This window comes from Pan troglodytes, chromosome 5, assembly GCF_028858775.2.
Source record: "Pan troglodytes isolate AG18354 chromosome 5, NHGRI_mPanTro3-v2.0_pri, whole genome shotgun sequence".
NCBI classification, from domain to species: domain Eukaryota; kingdom Metazoa; phylum Chordata; class Mammalia; order Primates; family Hominidae; genus Pan; species Pan troglodytes.
In genome coordinates this window covers 17,236,583-17,256,260 of record NC_072403.2, presented here as the reverse complement: position 1 = coordinate 17,256,260, position 19,678 = coordinate 17,236,583, and the positions used below count along the sequence as shown (strand labels likewise).

The 19,678-nt window shown below is 42.0% G+C and overlaps 1 protein-coding gene across 4 annotated transcripts in view; it reads left to right on the top strand.

The window, feature by feature from the left end:
• NEDD9 (neural precursor cell expressed, developmentally down-regulated 9) overlaps positions 1-19,678 on the top strand; it is a 198,853-nt gene that overhangs the window by 72,270 nt on the left and 106,905 nt on the right. For all 4 annotated transcript variants that reach the window (XM_016954902.4, XM_063812771.1, XM_063812772.1 and 1 more), the window contains one exon: positions 3,718-3,881. In XM_016954902.4, the coding sequence (XP_016810391.2) occupies positions 3,870-3,881 (12 nt within the window). In that variant the 5' untranslated portion in view covers positions 3,718-3,869. The remainder of the gene's footprint in view (positions 1-3,717; positions 3,882-19,678) is intronic.

Sequence of the window (19,678 nt, the reverse complement as noted above, 5' to 3'; positions counted from 1 at the left end):
ATTTCAAATAAAAACTATGGATATTATTATAAATATTATTGATATTACTATTCTATACCTCTACTGATATTATTAGCAGTCAACTTGAAACTCCAAGTTACCATATTCACTTCAGTATCTTCATATACAAATAAAGGAGAAGAAAAACCCATAAATGTTTTAGAGGGGTGGTGACACACTAATGTTATTCCTAGTACAAAATGGTCAACATTTAAAAAAAATACTAAACATTGTCAGAAGCAATGGGAGCTATTATACCTTGTTGATGAGAATATCGATTGATACGACCACTTTGGAAACAGTTTGGTATTTTCTGTTAAAGCTGAAAACAAAGCAGGCAAGGTGCTGTGAGCCTGTAGTCCCAGCTACTCAGGAGGCTGAGGCAAGAGAATCCCTTGAGGCAGCCTGGGCAACACAAAGAAACAAGGAAGGCAGGAAGGCAGGGAGGGATGGAGGGAAACCTATCATCCAGCAATTCCACATAAACACAACAGAAACAGATAAAGATCTACGTAGCATTATTATTCATAATGGGCTAGTACTGGAAACAACACAATTGTCCGTGAACATTATTAATAGGATGGAAAAATGTTGGCATATCCATACAGTGGAATACCATACAGCAATGCAAATTACAAACTACAGCTACAGGCAATAACACAGATGCATTGCTCAAACATAATGCTGAGTGGGAGAAGCTGACACAAAAGAACATATGCTGTGATCCATTTATCCAGTTTAAAAACAGGGGAAGTCACTTTATTGTATAGGAGTGCCAAGTGACATAGTAAAGCACAGAGAAAACTAAGGAGGGAATGATGAGAACAGTCCAGATAGTCACCTGTAGGCAGGCCCACCGTTAACAGACAACTGGCACATTCAGTAATTGAGGACACATAAATATACTTTAGACGCTGCTTTGCTTATATACAAATAAAAATCTGCAATATATATCATATGGAATTATTCTTTTCCTTTGACATCACTTCAAAATGTATATTATCTGATTCTTATCATGAGTTTAAAACAAAGGATCAATGCCTGATATTCTCCCAAATAATAAATTATCAGGATTCCTTGGAGCATTACAAAAAACATTTTTTTGTGGGGCTTAAGGTAGAAATACAGATGGAGAACTGCATATTATGGGTCTAAATATTGTAAAATTATAAATTAAACTAACAAGCTGTTAAATAAAAGATGTCCCGGCCGGGCGCGGTGGCTCACGCCTGTAATCCCAGCACTTTGGGAGGCTGAGGTGGGCGGATCACGAGGTAAGGAGATCAAGACCATCCTGGCTAACACAGTGAAACCCCGTCTCTACTAAAAATACAAAAAATTAGCCGGGCGTGGTGGCGGGCGCCTGTAGTCCCAGCTACTCGGGAGGCTGAGGCAGGAGAATGGCGTGAACCCCAGGGGGTGGAGCCTGCAGTGAGCCGAGATCGCGCCACTGCACTCCAGCCTGGGCGACAGAGCCAGACTTCGTATCAAAAAAAAAAAAAAAAAAAAAAAAAGATGTCCCATCCTCCTACCTGGACAAATGTCTCTTCATAGTGACCTGAGAAACCACGTTGGACCTTAGAATTCTTGGACTGCTTGGGTCTTCCTGCTGTAACATGTGCCACAGGAAGAAGCCGCCCCTAGACTCAGCCATCTACCCTCATGCCCCAGCCCTGCTCCATCCCATAACCCAAGGGCCTTGGTGCTCATATGTATCACTCTTGAGCCCTCAAGTCTACCTTCACCCATGGGCTTTTACGAATATCTGCTTCCAGGCCCCCCGTCAGGAATAAGGACTTAAGGAAGAGCCCACAAAGACCAGGAAGTAGGTTTGGAATCGTCTGAACAGGAAGTCCCAATGTCCTGGTCCTTGGCACGGGGTCTAGAAAGGGAGACATGGATCTCAGGTGGGCATGGTCTCTTGGCCCCACAGACGTCTTTCCCCTTGAGAAAGTTCATGGCTGGAGGACAGCCAGAAGCCCAAAAGCACAAGGCCCAACACAGAGACCCCGGTGCATGGGGTAAGGGTAGTACCACCTTTATGGGAAAGAGAGGGGTTGCACTGGAAAGGGCACTTGGAAAGCTTCTGGAGTCCTGGCAGTACTCTATGTCTTGACCTGGGTGGCAGTTAAATTTATAACAATTTATTAAGCTATACATTTATTTTATACAGTTTTCTATATGTGTGTTATATTTCCCAGTAAAGAATTAACGACGTGTGTGTATGTATATATATATATAATTTCTGGTACTGTAGTTTATGGTATCCCCATAGACAAATCAGCTCTGAGAGGTTGTCTTATAAGCACAGACACCTTGGGCAGTTAAAATGCCTCAAGGTGTGAGTACCTAAAGAAGCAATAGACAGACAGGGTGCTGGAAACGCAGTAAATCTCCCTTTTGTTTCTCCATCCTGTGTGGGGCCAAGACACCGGGGTAACCACACATGGGTTCAGGCAGAGCAAATGAGTCATGGGCCTGTGTCCCCTTGCCTAGCCACTGCAAGTGCCTCGGAGGAAAATTCCTTTTTCCCCCCTCTTAGCCAAGACTATAAATACTGCGTTTATCAAACTGAAATTACAGGAGGCTGTTCCCATCCCGGTAGAAGTGAAAGGAGACCAACTCCCAATTATCCTGTTTGGAAAGGAGTTCTAGGAGGACTTCTCTTCCTCCTAAGGGCAGCTGCATAGGTTCATTAATTTTTTTGCTGAGCTTCTATTATGTGCCAGACACACTTCTTATTTTTCTGCTTCCCCTTTTAAAACAAACTCTTACTTATTCTTGATAGGAAAACACTGTCCTTTTACAAAGATTCACATTACCAATTCTCAAAAAGATATTCACGTGCCCCGTGTGGTTTAAATATCAGGGTTTTTCTAAGGATATATATCCCAACTATAGCCTACAAATACATACACATACACACACACACACCATCTCAAAACAGCCTTACAGCTGCAAGATGTTGAAAGAGACTGAAAAATTGGCCCGTACTAACTCACCGAAAGCCCAGTCCATGTTTTTCCCAAAAAATCACATTCTGGGCTTTGCATCTAAGCTATTTAAAAGCCACATTTCCAAAACACTAGTTTTTCTCCTTTTCTGGAAACCAGAAAAGCATATGGCTCCAGTGACCGTCACCAGCTGCTGGTAAGAGGTAGAGTCAGGCACATCTTGTGGCTCAAAATGATAAAAGCGGTAACATATTAAGTTGGTTTAAAGGGGGATGGTGGGGCCTCAGGGATGGGAGAGTAGAAAACAATCAATGAAATCAATGACAAGACTAAAACTGTAGGTTATAGGCAAGGAAATTTCACTCTCACCTCTACTATCCATACAAAACATCTGGCAAACGTCTACCCATCTCTCAAGACTCCACCCAAGATTGACCTTCCTTTGTGCCCTCACCAGACCCACTGCACATTTGACCCGAAATGATGTAACATTTTACTGTGCTGTATTTTTATTTGTTCGGTGAGACTGTGGGATCCTTGAGGACAGGACTATATTTTATGTGTCTTTGAAGTTCCAACTAAAGCATAGTAAGAACCCCATAAATGCTTTCTTTGATTGCATGAATGAATGGATGATGGATTCCATTCACAAGACTATGGATTTGGCTTTTCCAACTGCTATGATGCAACCCTTAAATGATGAAAAGCATCTCAATTTTTTTCAGAGTTTACCAACCTTTCCATCTCTATCTCCTGTTTTCAGATTCAGTAAGCTGTGAGGTCCGTAATGTCAGACACTGGCAAACATCACATGTTCTTCAAGTAGAGTTATGAAAACGAAGAAACTGGTCAGAAGAGTAAAACGCCGGAATTGTCCTTTCCAACATCCAGAGCTGCATCATTCCTTGGGGCAAAATGTGGACAAGGGTGAGTACTGATAGAAAAAAAGCAGAGAATTTGTGATTCCCCTTTTTCCAGTTTGCTCAGCCTAAATTCTCTGCAATAATAATACAAATCACGTTTTTTTGTCATACAGGCCTGCAACTAACATTTGGGGAAAATACTGTTAAGTTTAGACTGCCAGATTTTGCTCTGTTAGGTGAATTTTTTACATGGATGCACTGATGCCCACAGGGCATCCTATTCCATCCAGAAATCTCTGGGGAAGCAGTCTTCTGGGATGCAGATAGATTATTCCACTTAACATAATGGTGCCCGAGCAAGCCTGGAAGTTACACTCACTGAACTATTCATTCAGAAGCTGATTGCCCACGTTTGGAAATAGCCAGTTCTTGGTGCCTTGTTTCTCTGTTTGCCAGTCACCTTCAACCATTCAACTTCCATTCGGCCATTCCGCAAGAAAATCAAGTTGGCCTGGAGTAGAGTGTAGGATGAAAATAATCAATTTTTCTATCTAACCAAGGCTTCCTAAAGGTTTTATGAAAATTCAGTAGAAGAAATGATGTGTAATTTTACCTATTAGTTGGCCTCTAAAGGAGGCAGGCATCATCGCATGGCATAGTGGCACTGAGGGTCACAAAGATCTGAATTTTGGTCCTTGCTTTTCTGTTTAGTAGTAGAGTTGACCTGGAGCCAGTGACCTGACCCTTTTGAATCTCTGTTTCTGCGTTTATAAAATGGTGACAGGAAGATTGTTCAGAGGATGAAATGAGAAAATGCACATAGAGTAACTCATGCTCAAAACGAAAAAAGGTAAATTCCCTTATCTGTTGAGATCGATCAACTGTTTTCTGTATCTCAGAGAATCAACCATCAACTGCACACAAATAAAAAAGCTCTGGGCACCGTATCAAGCCAAGAACAGCCCCATCTCCTTTCTGGGCAAACGTTCCAAGGTAAATATAATAAGAAATGCTTTCTTTAAATAATTTGGTAAGTAACAAAAGGATTTCCCTGGAAGGCATGAAAAACAAGTTTGATTCTCATATCACTGTGGGTTTTTTTATTATATTTTAAGTTCTAAGGTACATATGCAAAACGTGCAGGTTTGTTACATAGGTATACATGTGCCATGTTGGTTGGCTGCACCCATCAATTCGTCATTTACATTAGGTATTTCTCCTAATGCTATGCCTCCCCCAGGCCCCCACCCACTGACAGGCCCCAGTGTGTGAGGTTCCCCACCCTGTGTCCATGTGTTCTCATTGTTCAACTCCCACCTATGTGTGAGAACATGCGGTGCTTGGTTTTCTGTCCTTGTGATAGTTTGCTTAGAATGATGGTTTCCAGCTTTATCCATGTCCCTACAAAGGACATGAACTCATCCTTTTTTATGACTGCATAGTATTCCATGGTGTATATGTGCCACATTTTCTCAATCCAGTCTATCATTGATGGATATTTCGGTTGGTTCCAAGTCTTTGCTATTGTGAATAGTGCCCCAATAAACATACGTGTGCATGTGTCCTTATAGTAGCATGATTTATAATCCTTTGGGTATATACCCAGTAATGGGATTGCTGGGTCAAATGGTATTTCTAGTTCTAGATCCTTGAGGAATCGCCACATTGTCTTCCATAATGGTTGAACCAGTTTACACTCCCACCAACAGTGTAAAACCATTCCTATTTCTCCACATCCTCTCCAGCATCTGTTGTTTCCTGACTTTTTAATGATGGCCATTCTAACTGGTGTGAGATGGTATCTCATTGTGGTTTTGATATGCATTTCTCTGATGATCAGTGATGATGAGCATTTTTTCATATGTCTGTTGGCTGCATAAATGTCTTCTTTTGAGAAGTGTCTGTTCATATCCTTTGCCCACTTTTTGATGGGGTTGTTTGTTTATTTCTTGTAAATTTGTTTAAGTTCTTGTAGATTCTGAATATTAGCCCTTTTTCAGATGGGTAGACTGCAAAGATTTTCTCCCATTCTGTAGGCTGCCTGTTCACTCTGATGGTAGTTTCTTTTGCTGTGCAGAAGCTCTTTAGTTTAATTAGATCCCATTTGTCTATTTTGGCTTTTGTTGCCATTGCTTTTGGTATTTTAGTCATGAAGTCCTTGCCCATGTTTGTGTCCTGAATGGTATTGCCTAGGTTTTCTTTTAGGATTTTTACAGTGTTAGGTCTTACATTTAAGTATTTAATGCTTCTAGTTAATTTTTGTATATGGTGTAAAGAAGTGATCCAGTTTCAGCTTTCTACATATGGCTAGCCAGTTTTCCCAGCACCATTTATTAAATAGGGAACCCTTTCGATATTGCTTGTTTTTTTCAGGTTTGTCAAAGTTCAGATGGTTGTAGATGTGTGATGTTATTTCTGAGGCCTCTGTTCTGTTCCATTGATCTATATATCTGTTTTGGTACCAGTACCATGCTGTTTTGGTTACTCTAGCTTGTAGTATAGTTTGAAGTCAGGTAGTGGGATGCCTCCAGCTTTGTTCTGTTAAGTAGTTTTTTCCAATTACGTAAAGAAAGTCAGTGGTAGCTTGATGGCGATGGCATTGAATCTATAAATTACCTTGGAAAGTATGGACGTTTTCATAATATTGATTCTTCCTATCCATGAACATGGAATGTTCTTCCATTTGTTTGTGTCTTCTTTTATTTCATTGAGCAGTGGTTTGTAGTTCTCCTTGAAGAGTTCCTTCATGTCCCTTGTAAGTTGGATTCCCAGGTATTTTATTCTTTTTGTAGTAATTGTGAATGGGAGTTCACTAATGATTTGGCTCTCTGTTTGTCTATTATTGGTGTATAGGAATGCTTGTGATTTTTGCACATTGATTTTGTATCCTGAAACTTTGCTGAAGTTGCTTATTAGCTTAAGGAGATTTTGGGCTGAGATGATGGGGTTTTCTAAATATACAATCATGTCATCTGCAAGCAGGGACAATTTGACTTCCTCTTTTCCTAATTGAATACCCTTTATTTCTTTCTCTTACCTGATTTCCCTAGCCAGAACTTCCAACACTATGTTGAATAGGAGTGGTGAGAGAGGGCATCCCTGTCTTGTGCCAGTTTTCAAAGGGAATGCTTCCAGCTTTTGTCCATTCAGTATGATATTGGCTGTGGGTTTGTCATAAATAGCTCTTATTGTTTTGAGATACGTTCCACCAATACCTACTTTATTGAGAGTTTTTAGCATGAAGGGCTGTTGAATTTTATCGAAGGCCTTTTCTGCATCTATTGAGATGATCGTGTGGTTTTTGTCATTGGTTCTGTTTATGTGATGGATTACATTTACAGATTTGTGTATGTTGAACCAGACTTGCATCCCAGGGATGTAGCCAATGTGATCGTGGTGGATAAGGTTTTTGATGTGCTGCTGGATTCGGTTTGCCAGTATTTTATTGAGGATTTTTGCATCAATGTTCATCAGGGATATTGGCCTAAAATTATCTTTTTTTGTTGTGTCTCTACCAGGCTTTGGTATCAGCATGATTCTAGCCTCATAAAATGAGTTAGGGAGGATTCCCCTTTTTTCTATTGATTGAAATAGTTTCAGAAGGAATGGTACCAGATCCTCTTTGTACCTCTGGTAGAATTCGGCTGTGAATCTGTCTGGTCCTGGACTTTTTTTGGTTGGTAGGCTATTAATTATTGCCTCAATTTCAGAGCCTGTTATTGGTCAATCCAGAGATTCAATTTCTTCCTGGTTTAGTCTTGAGAGAGTGTATGTGTCCAGGAATTTATCCATTTCTTCTAGATTTTCTAGTTTATTTGCATAGAGGTGTTTATAGTATTCTCTGATGGTAGTTTGTATTTCTGTGGTATCGGTGGTGATATCCCCTTTATCATTTTTTATTGCATCTATTTGATTATTCTCTCTTTTCTTCTTTATTAGTCTTGCTAGCAGTCTATCTATTTTGTTGATCTTTTAAAAAAAACAGCTCCTGGATTCATTGATTTTTTTGAAGGGTTTTTTGTGTCTTTCTCCTTCAGTTCTGCTCTGATCTTTGTTATTTCTTGCCTTCTGCTAGCTGTTGAATTTGTTTGCTCTTGCTTCTCTAGTTCTTTTAATTGTGATGTTAGAGTGTCAATTTTAGATCTTTCCTGCTTTCTCTTATATGCATTTAGTGCTATAAATTTCCCTCTACACACTGCTCTAAATGTATCCCAGAGATTCTGGTATGTTGCATCTTTTTTCTCATTGGTTTCAAAGAACATCTTTATTTCTGCCTTCATTTTGTTATTTACCCAGTAGTCATTCAGGAGCATGTTGTTCAGTTTCCATGTAGTTGTGTGGTTTTGAGTGGGTTTATTAATCCTGAGTTCTAATTTGATTGCACTGTAGTCAGAGAGAGTTTGCTGTGGTTTCTGTTCTTTTACATTTGCTGAGGAGTGCTTTACTTCCAACTAAGTGGTCAATTTTAGAATAAGTGCAATGTGGTGCTGAGAAGAATGTATATTCTGTTGATTTGGGGTAGAGAGTTCTGTAGATGTCTATTAGGTCTACTTGGTGCAGAGCTGAGTTCAAGCCCTTGATATCCTTGTTAACCTTCTGTCTCATTGATCTGTCTAATACTGACAGTGGGGTTTTAAAGTCTCCCATTATTATTGTGTGGGAGTCTAAGTCTCTTTGTAGATCTCTAAGGACTTGCTTTATGAATCTGGGTGCTCCTGTATTGGGTGCATATATATTTAGGATAGTTAGCTCTTCTTGGTGAATTGATCCCCTTACCATTATGCGGTGGCCTTCTTTGTCTCTTTTGATCTTTGTTGGTTTAAAGTCTGTTTTATCAGAGACTAGGATTGTAACCCCTGCTTTTTTTTGCTTTCCATTTGTTTGGTAGATCTTCCTCCATCCCTTTATTTTGAGCCTATGTGCGTCTTTGCACATGAAATGGGTCTGCTGAATACAGCACACCCATGGGTCTTGACTCATTATCCAATTTGCCAGTCCGTGACTTTTAATTGGGGCATTTAGCCCATTTACATTTAAGGTTAATATTGTTTGTGAATTTGATCCTGTCATTATGATGTTAGCTGTTTATTTTGCCCATTAGTTGACGCAGTTTCTTCCTAGCATCAATGGTCTTTATAATTTGGCATGTTTTTGCAGTGGCTGGTACCAGTTGTTCCTTTCCATGTTTAGTGCTTCCTTCAGGAGCTCTTCTTGTAAGGCAGGCCTGGTAGTGACAAAATCTCTCAGCATTTGCTTGTCTATAAAGGATTTTATTTCTCCTTCACTTATGAAGCTTAGTTTGGCTGGATATGAGATTCTGGGTTGAAAATTCTTTTCTTTAAGAATGTTGAATATTGGCCCCCACTCTCTTCTGGCTTGTAGGGTTTCTGCCAACAGATCCGCTGTTAGTCTGATGGGCTTCCCTTTGTGGGTAACCCGACCTTTCTCTCTGGCTGCCCTTAACATTTTTTCTTTCATTTCAACCTTGGTGAATCTGACAATTATGTGTCTTGGGGTTACTCTTCTTGAGGAGTATCTTTGTGGTGTTCTCTGTATTTCCTGAATTTGAATGTTGGCCTGCCTTGCTAGGTTGAGGAAGTTTTCCAGGATAATATCCTGAAGAGTGTTTTCCAACTTGATTCCATTCTCCCCGTCACTTTCAGGTACACCAATCAAACGTAGATTTGGTCTTTTCATATAGTCTTATATTTCCTGGAGGCTTTGTTCATTTCCTTTTACTCTTTTTTTCTCTAAACTTCTCTTCTTGCTTTATTTCATTAATTTGATCTTCAATCACTAATATCCATTCTTCCACTTGATTGAATAGGCTATTGAATCTTGTGCATGCATCATGAGTTCTCATGCCGTGGTTTTCAGCTCCATCAGGTCATTTAAGGTCTTCTCTACACTGTTTATTCTAGTTAGCCATTCATCTAATCTTTTTTCAAGGTTTTTAGCTTCCTTGCAATGGGTTAGAACATGCTCCTTTAGCTCAGAGAAGTTTGTTTTCACAGACCTTCTGAAGCCTACTTCTGTCAACTAGTCGAACTCATTCTCTGTCCCGTTGTTCCCTTGCTGGTGAGGGGCTGCAATCCTTTGGAGGAGAAGAGGCATTCTGTTTTTTTGGAATTTTCAGCTTTTCTGCTCTGGTTTCTCCCCATCTTTGTGGTTTTATCTACCTTTGGTCTTTGACATTGGTGACCTACAGATGGAGTTTTGGTGTGGATGTCCTTTTTGTTGATGTTGATGCTATTCCTTTCTGTTTGTTAGTTTTCCTTCTTACAGACCCCTCAGCTTCAGGTCTGTTGGAGTTTGCTGGAGGTCTAATCCAGACCCTGTTTGCCTGGGTATCACCAGCGGAGGCTGCAGAACAGCAAATATTGCTGCCTGATCCTTCCTCTGGAAGCTTCATCCCAGGGGGGCACTCACCTGTTTGAGGTGTCTGTTGGCCCCTACTGGGAAGTGTTTCCCAGTTAGGCTACACAGGGGTCAAGGACCCGCTTGAGGAGGCAGTCTGTCCGTTCTTGGATCTCAAATGCCATGCTGAGAGAACCGCTGCTCTCTTCAGAGTTGTCAGACAGGGACGTTTAAGTCTGCAGAAGCTGTTTGCTGCCTTTTGTTCTCCTATGCCCTGACCCCAGAGGTGGAATCTGTAGAAGTAGTAGGCCTTACTGAGCTGTGGTGGGCTCTGCCCAGTTTGTACTTCCTGGGCTCTTTGTTTTCACTGTGACACTTTGTTTACTCAAGCCTCAGCAATGGCAGATGCCCCTCCCCCCCTCAAGCTGCAGCATCACAGGTCGATCTCAGACTGCAGCGCTAGCAGTGAGCAAGGCTCCGTGGGTGTGGGACCCACTGAGCCAGGCACAGGAGGGTATCTTCTTGTCTGCTGGTTGCTAAGACTGTGGGAAAAGCACAGTATTTGGTCAGGAGTGTACTGTTTCTCCAGGTACAGTCTGTCATGGCTTTCCTTGGCTAGGAAAGGGAAATACCCCAACCCCTTGCATTTCCCTGATGAGGCAATGCCCCACCCTGCTTCAGCTCACCCTCCATGGGCTGCATCCACTGTCCAACCGGTCCCAATGAGATGAATCAGGTACCTCAGTTGGAAATGCAGAAATCACCCATCTTCTGCATCAATCTTGCTGGGAGCTGCAGACCGGAGCTGTTCCTATTCGTCCATCTTGGACAATAGCCCGCTTACTGTGATGTTTTAAGGTCAAGGTAATGACCTCTTAACAATCCTCGCTAGTACTAGATTCTATGGCAAAAGTCTGTCACAGAACTGGATACTTCAGAGGCTTCCACCAAACCAAATTAGTAATCCAAACTGGAACAAACTATATTTATTTGTGAATCCTCAATCCATTCAATATAAATACCAATTTCTCTATGAATAGTGAAACAAAAAATGTCTCTCTTCTCATTTGTTATACCTACTCAGCCAGCATTACTAAACTGAGACAAAAACAGAGAGATACAGGGAGATAAAACATTCCCTGAAGCAAGTCAGTATTTCATTCCAGCTGTAACTCTGCAATTAACATTAGTTCTATGGTATTTCCAATACATGCTGATTCTCAACTTTTGGAATTCTAAACCTAAAAACCATATAATTTCACCACCTCAATTTTTTAATTTGCTTTAGAATTATCTATGTTGAGTCAAAAGGGCCTTTGAGGTCTTTAATTTCATGACTTCTGGGTGATTTTTTCCCCCATTATTAAACTTTATTTTAACTTTTCATACACACAGATACACACACTCACACACACACATCACTTCACACTACGCATACATATATTCCTACTGCTCTTTTTCAGGTAGGATGCTGGTTAAAAATATGGACTGGGGCTGGGTGCAGTGGCTCATGCCTGTAATCCCAGCACTTTGGGAGGTCAAGGCGGGCAGATGAGTTGAGGTCAGGAGTTCTAGAGCAGCCTGACCAACAGAGTGAAACCCCATCTCTACTAAAAATAGAAAAATTAGCTGGGTGTAGTGGTGCGCACCTATAGTACCAGCTATTCAGGAGGCTGAGGCATGAGAATTGCTTGAACCCCAGAGGCAGAGGTTGCAGTGAGCTGTGATTGCACCACTGCACTCCAACCTGGGCGACAAAGCGAGACTCTGTCTCCAAAAAAAAAAAGAAAAGAAAAGAAAATACGGACTAGAAGCCATACTGCCTAGTTTGAATCCCAGTCTTGCCTCTATTGAGTAATAGGGCCTTGAACAAGTTATTAACCCTCTTTGTGCCTCAGTTTCTTCATCTACAAAATGAGAATGAGAATAGTACCGACCTCAAAGGGTTTGTGATGATTAAACATGCATGTTGCTTAGAATTGTGTTTGGCATGTACTAAGCCCTCAATAGAAGCTTTCTGAGTTTTATAGCACATAAAAAGTCAAGTCAGTGCAGCTAAAAGAAATCATTGAAGGGAGAAGATGAGAGATGCAGAGCATAAGGAAAGGCCTGGTGGGAGAATGAGCCTTGGGAATCTGGATGGGGCTAGACTTGGTCACTCACCTGAACTTCCTTAAGCTGTGATTTTTCTGGTTCCAGAGGTGACAATGAAGACACCATGAGTGAAGGCATGGACAGAAAAATTCACTGGGGAAGCCTGTGCTAAACTCATAAATACTCTTAAAAGTAAACCCCATACAAGAAGCCTCAGCAAATAAAAGCAAGCCCTGAGGGAACTGCACTAATATCAGTGTGAGGAGGAAGGCAGAGAGGTCTCCTCACACCTGGAGAGCTGTCCCTGGCTGCAGAGAGGCTGGCACCCTGCAGCATTCTTTTCCCAGGATGGTTCTGTTTTATTTCATTTTCAAAGAGCTGGTAGTTAAACATTTACCATTGCTCCACTGAAGACAATAAAGGATAAAGGGGCTGGCTCAGAAAAAAATGAAAACCAAAAAAAAAAAAAAACTAATTAAACTGCAAAGCTTTTTCACCTTTGCATTAGGGCAGGAAGCCTGCAGCCAGGCATGGCGTGTTATAGTTTATCTAAAGAAAAAAAGCCAAATTGGCTGGGCGTGGTGGCTCACGCCTATAATACCAGCACTTTGGGAGGCCGAGATGGGTGGATCGCCTGAGGTCAGGAGTTCGAGACCAGCCTGGGCAAAATGGCGAAACCATGTCTCTACTAAAAATACAAAAATTAGCCGGGCATGGTGATGTGCACCTGTAATCCCAGCTACTCCGGAGGCTGAGGCAGGAGAATTGCTTGAACCCGGGAGGTGAAGGTTGCAGTGAGCTCAGATCACGCTACTGCACTCCAGCGTGGGTGATACAGCGAGACTCTGTCTCAAAAAAGAGAAAGAAAGAAAAGAAAGGAAGGAAGGAAGGAAGGAAGGAAGGAAGGAAGGAAGGAAGGAAGGAAGGAAGGGAAAGGAAAGGAAAGGAAAGGAAAGGAAGAAAGAAAGGAAGGAAGGAAGGAAATTTTGCCATTCTTTCCCACTAAATACAAGTTCACTGCAGTTCCAAGGTACTTATCTACACCGTGTATTTACATCTGCCTCAGGTTTGTAGTAAATGCTGTAAACAGAGAGATGTGATGAAGAGAGGTAATGCATATTCTTTATCACCTCTCTAAAAACATGATTATCCTGACGTATTGTAGGGAATATGAAAACACTATGTAGTGAGACTTACCATCCTGCTTCATTATACTTAAAAGAGAATTTAACCTGTTCAGATTTCTGAGTTGTTCCTTAAGTATAAAAGTGAAAGAATCAGGATCAAAATGAAGAACCTCTAAATCCGCCTATTGTATCTGCTTGGGCTGCCATGACAAGGTATCACAGAGTGGGGGCTTAAACAACAGAAATTTATTCTCTCACAGTTCTGGAGGCTGGAAGTCCAAGATAAGGTGTCTGCAGGGTTGATTTCTCCTGAAGCCTCTCTCCTTGACTTGTAGACCTTCATCTTCTCCCTGTGTGGTCTTCCCTCTGTGGGTGGCTGTGTCCTCATCTCCTCTTCTTATAAGGACTCCTGTCATATTGGATTAGGGCCCACCCATGTGACCTCATTTTAACTTAATTACTCCTGTGAAGACCCTATCTCTAAACACAGTCACATTTGGAGTTCCTTGGTGTTAAAGTTTCAACATGAATTTGGGGTGGGGGTCACAATTCAGTCCATCACACACCTAATGTGGGTGTAATGTGTCTACAGAAACAGTTTGATTGAGCAACACCACAGGTTGCATTCCCAGAGAAGCAAATTTTGAGATGGAGATTGGCATGCTGGAAGTTTGTGGAGAGTGCTCCTGGGAAACTGTCAAGGCAAGAGAGGAAGCAGGATTAGGCAGAGGAGGAAGCTGAAATCAGGATAAAGACCCCAGCAAGTCACAGAGGCCCTCCAAAGCTGGGATGTCCTTCCATGTTGTCTGAACTGAGGCAAGGTAGTTGGAAGTTTATGCCCCTTCCTAGACAGTCACTGTAAACAGGCCACCCTAGGGAGGAGGCGTGCTGTGCCTCAGCTGGGGACAATCTCAAGAGGGGACTCTGAAGCAAGCTGCTAGGTGCCAATCCTTCCATAGCTGACAGAATGATTGACTAAGCCTGAAGTGGGGTGTCAGGTCATGGACCCCAGTGTCCACTACAAATCTGAAATTTACTTTCCTCAAGTGAGTGGAAGGACTTACCATTATCTTCTTAAGAAATTTCTCGCACCCTACAGAATGGGAGAAAATATTTGCAAACCATCCATCTGATAATGGGTTAATAGTCAGAAAAATAAAACGCACTCATACAATAATAACAATAAAACATAATCTGGCTAAATAAATGGGCAGAGAACCTGAAAAGACATTTGTCAAAAGAAGACATACAAATGGCCAAGAGGTACATACAAAGGTGTGCAATATCACTAATTGTATTAGTCTGTTCTCACACTGCTAATAAAGACCTACCCAAGACTGGGTAATTTATATAGAAAAAGAGGTTTAATGGACTCACCATTCCACATGGCTGGGGAGGCCTCACAGTCAATGCAGAAGGCAACGGAGGAGCAAAGGCATGTCTTTCATGGCAACAGGCAAGAGAGCTCGTGTAGTGGAACTGCCCTTTACAAAACCATCAGATCTTGTGAGACTTACTCACTGCCATAGGAACAGCACAGGAAAGACCCGTCCCCATGATTCAATTACCTCCCACCAGGTTCCTCTCACAACATGTGGGAATTATGGGAGATACAATTCAAGATGAGGTTTGGGTGGGGACACAGCCAAACTGTATCACTAATCATCAGGGATATACAGATCAAAACCATAATGAGATATCATCTTACCCCAGTTGGCTATCATCAAAAACACTAATAAGTGCTGTGAGGATGTGGGAAAAGGGAACCCACGTATACTGTTGGTAGGAATGTAAACTGATATATTAGTTCGTTCTTACATTGCTATAAAGAACTACCTAAGACTGGGTAATTTATAAAGAAAAGAGGTTTGATTGGCTCACAGTTCTGCAGGCGGTACAGGAAACATGGCTGCAGAGGCCTCAGGAAACTTAGAATCATGGCAGAAGACAAAAGGGAAGCCAGCACATCCTATATGGCTGGAACAGGAGAGGGAGAGAGCAAAGGGGGAAGTGCTACACACTCTCAAACAACCAGATCTCATGAGAACTTACTATCACGAGAACAGCAAAAGGGAAATCCACTCCTATGATCCAACACTTCCCACCAGACCCGTCCCCCAACACTGAAGATCACAATTCAACATGAGATTTGGGTGGAGACATAGAGCCAAACCATATCAGCTGGTATAGTCATTATGGAACACAGCATGGAGGTTCCTCAAAATTTAAAAATACAATTATCATATGTAGCAGTAACTCCACTTTTGGGTATATATCCAAAGGAAATGAAATCAGTACCTCAAAGAGTTCTATGCACCTCCATGTTCATTACAACATTATTCACAATAGCCAGGATATAGAATCAACCTAAGTGTTGATTCTACTAATACATGAGCAGATAAAGAAAATGTGATACACACACACACATACACACACACACACACACACTTACACAATGGAGTTCTATTCAGCCTTGAAGAAGGAAGTCCTGTCATTTGTGACAATGTGGATGAACCTGGAGGACATTATGCTGAGTGAAATAAGCCAGGCACAGAAAGACAAATACTACATGATCTCACTTTATATATGGCATCTAAAAAAGACAGACTCATAGAAGCAGAAAGTGGAACTGTGCTTACCAGGGGTTGGGGGACTGGGAGGATTGGAAAGATGTTGGTCAAAGAGTACACACTTTCAGTTACAAGAAGAACAAGTTTTGGGAATCTAATAAATAACATGGTGACATGGTTAAAAATACTGTATTTAATATATACTTGAAACTTGCTACCACAGTAGATCTTAAATATTCTCAACACGCACACACACACACATAGACGGTCATGGTGTGCGGTGACAGATATTTCAATTAGCTTGGTTGTGGTAATTATTTCATAATGTATATGTATATCAAAGCATCATGTTGTACACTGTAACTATATACAATTTTTATTTGTCAAATATGCTTCGATAAAGCTGAGAGTGGGGGATAGAAAACAAAGAAATTTCTCACAATGTCTCTCAGTAGATCTAAGGGTAACATATTAAAAACTCGAAAATATTTGGTCCAACCCTGGGCTGCTAACATGGGTTAGTGGAAAAGTGCACTGTGGCGCCAGAAAGGTCTGGGTTCAAATCTCTATCTTGCTGTTTGCTAATATTTCTTAACCTCTCTGAACTTCCAATTTCTCCTGTGCAAAATGAATATAATAATACCCATCTTATTGGACTGTTGCAAGATTTAAAGAAAAAAAAACATGGATTGTCTAGCAACAATGCTTGACACAAAGAAGGCATTTAAAAAGCGTTTGTTCCCTTCCCCGTTTTACAGCAAATAGTTCATTGGCGGTGACTGATTACAAACTACAAGTGTTTCTCAACTTGGAGTGGTTTCTCAAGTATGTGACTGGAACCACCTGTAGAGATTGTTAAACTACAGATCCCTGGACCCCACCCCATTCTTAATGAATCTAGTTCATGGGTTCTAGGGTGGAGCCCAGGAATGTATAATTTTAGCAAGTTCCATGGATGTTTCTGATACCCAGAAAATCATGAAGCCCTCTGCTTGAGGCTGAGCTCAGTAAGAATATTCTTTATATTAGAACGCAGGGAAGTCTGTGCTTAGAGGATGCCTGAGGACATTTGCACCTCCCTCCTTGTCATGAGTTCTGTGGATGTACATCTCCACATCACATCACAGAGACCTCTCTCCATTGCATAAATTCTGTGTATTCCAAAACTAAAACATGCATAAATCACATCAGTTATAGACTCAAACCAATTCTCCTTTTTGAGATGTCATTTTATTGAGTTATAAATCACCACTAAAAGGCAATTTTGTGCAGACAGAAATTTTACTGGAGGATGCAGATCCCCTGAGCTTGTCTGGAAAATGAGAAGCCTATTCAAAGACGAAGTGTCCTGCTGGTGGAAGAGTCATTGGGCCTGCAAAGAGGCATGTCTGGATGGAGGTTTAACTTTTTCATTTCAACCAAACAAAATGGAGCCCCTCACCCAGATGGGATTGCTGAAGGCTTTCTGGGTTTGATTATGGGTCACAAAGTCCAGCTGCATTGCAGAAATTACACTGTCAAGAAGACGCTGACCAAGGTCCAGAAAATAAACAGGAGCTGAGATGCAGAAAGTGACCTCGAAGTTTAAACAGGCTTTCCCATGCCTACCAGACGCTTTTCTTGATTTAACACCAGGTCATGTGGTTTTTCAGTGTCTTCTGTGGCTTTCTTTTCCCATAGATGGGCCTCACTTATTGTAAAATATAAAGCTTTGGGGGTTTCTTGAAAATGGCACTTTCACTCAGTAAAAATAAGTCCAAATGAAAACCTTATCTGTGGGAATCCATTCTGAAGAAGGATTAAAGTAAGTCTATTTTCCCCAAATGATCAATAACCACCCAGACCTAATCACTATCTCTGATTATGTGATGAAAAAGATTCCGGAAGCAGCACAGCAAAAATATGACAATGACAGAGAACTCAAAGGTGACCCCATACTCACCATCTCCATGCAGACATCACAAGTGCAGGGATGAGTAAGCCCTTTAGTTGGAGATCTATGTTGCTAATAACAAGACATTCTGAGTTTTCTTCTTATTAGTGAGAGAGCCTTCCATGACCATTTTCCCATAGTTTGCCTTTATTCGTTTCTAAGAAACTATTTTTCCAGGTTTGACCATGGTGCTGTAACCCACAGAGGCACTGTTACACTGAAACTACGCATCCCTATCTGTTAAGTATTATCCAACGCCCACTTGGGTTTTCACTGGCTCATTTAGAGAAGCACCTTTGAGTACAATATCCAATTAAACAGTAGGTTTACATGGAGTGCTTCCTGCTCGTGTTAAAAATCTCATTCTGGCCGGGGGCGGTGGCTCACGCCTGTAATCCCAGCACTTTGGGAGCCCGAGGCAGGTTGATCACGAGGTCAGGAGATCAAGACCATCCTGGCTACTACGGTGAAACCCCGTCTCTACTAAAAATACAAAAAATTAGCTGGGCGTGGTGGCAGGCGCCTGTAGTCCCAGCTACTCGGGAGGCTGAGGCAGGAGAATGGCGTGAACCCGGGAGGCGGAGCTTGCAGTGAGCAGAGATTGCGCCACTGCACTCCAGCCTGGGCGACAGAGCGAGACTCCGTCTCCAAAAAAAAAAAAAAAAAAAAAAAAAAACCACCAAAAAAACTCATTCTATTTCTGCCCTGTGCTCTGCCATTCCCTAGATACACAGAATTTTGGACCCAGTAGAGCACCTTCACGAGGATAGTGCTGCAGTGAACCGCAGTCGCAAGGAAATCGTACAAGCTCAGCGGCTCAGCACAGCACACTGTTCTCACTCGTGGTCCAGTCAGGGACTCTCCTGGACAGCTGTCCTCGGGGATCTGGGTCTCTTCCATCATGGGGCTCCAGTATCTCAGGGCCTTTCACTTCCAGCATGTGAAACACTCCGTCTTCTTCAAGAGGGAGTGTGTGGGACACGTTAGGGAGCAGGCTAGAAAGCAGAGTACATCACTTCCACTGGCACTCTACCGTCTAGCACTCAATCGCATCATCAACCTAAATCCGAAGAAAGCAGGGAGATATAGAGATGAGCACAGCTGCTGATAGTGCCTGCCTCGGAGAGATGTTAGCTGCCCCTTTCTTTCAACCCCTTTTTAAGGTTTTGCAGTTGAGGCAACTGAGACTCGGAAGACATGTTACCCACAGCTAGTCAGTGACAGCCCAGCGCAGTGTTCACCCAGGGGCCTCTTGCCCACCCCTATTAATTCCAATTAATGGATAAAAGGGCTCATTTGGTCTCGAGGTACAGTTGGAGCTTTGTTTCCTGCTCTTCTATGCAGGACTCCACGGTGAGGAGGAAGACGACCACTCTGCTGCAAAACCCGCAGTTCCAGGGCCATGCCTCTTGGTCTGGGAGCTGCACAGATGAATACCTCAAGGAGCAAGTGCCAGTAGCCAACCGTAATTACGGGAAATGCTTCTTGGCTCCTAAGGGATATAAAATTACTTTGGGGAAAGTCAAGGAAAATAGAAACAGAATACCCCATAATGCTTTATTTGGAGGCCAGAAGTCACATACTAAGGCTTGTGTTTTGTGTTTGATTCTGTCAAGAGAGCTTAAAAGGTGGAGACAGCCTTTGGGGGGAATGAAGGTCTGGATGGTATCAGCCTGGCTTGCAAGCGTCGCTGTGGCTCATGAAAACATATGTCTTGAAAGGTTGTCCTGCTCATAGTTCCGAGCAAATGTGAGAAACAACAGAGGCTTCCAACAAATAC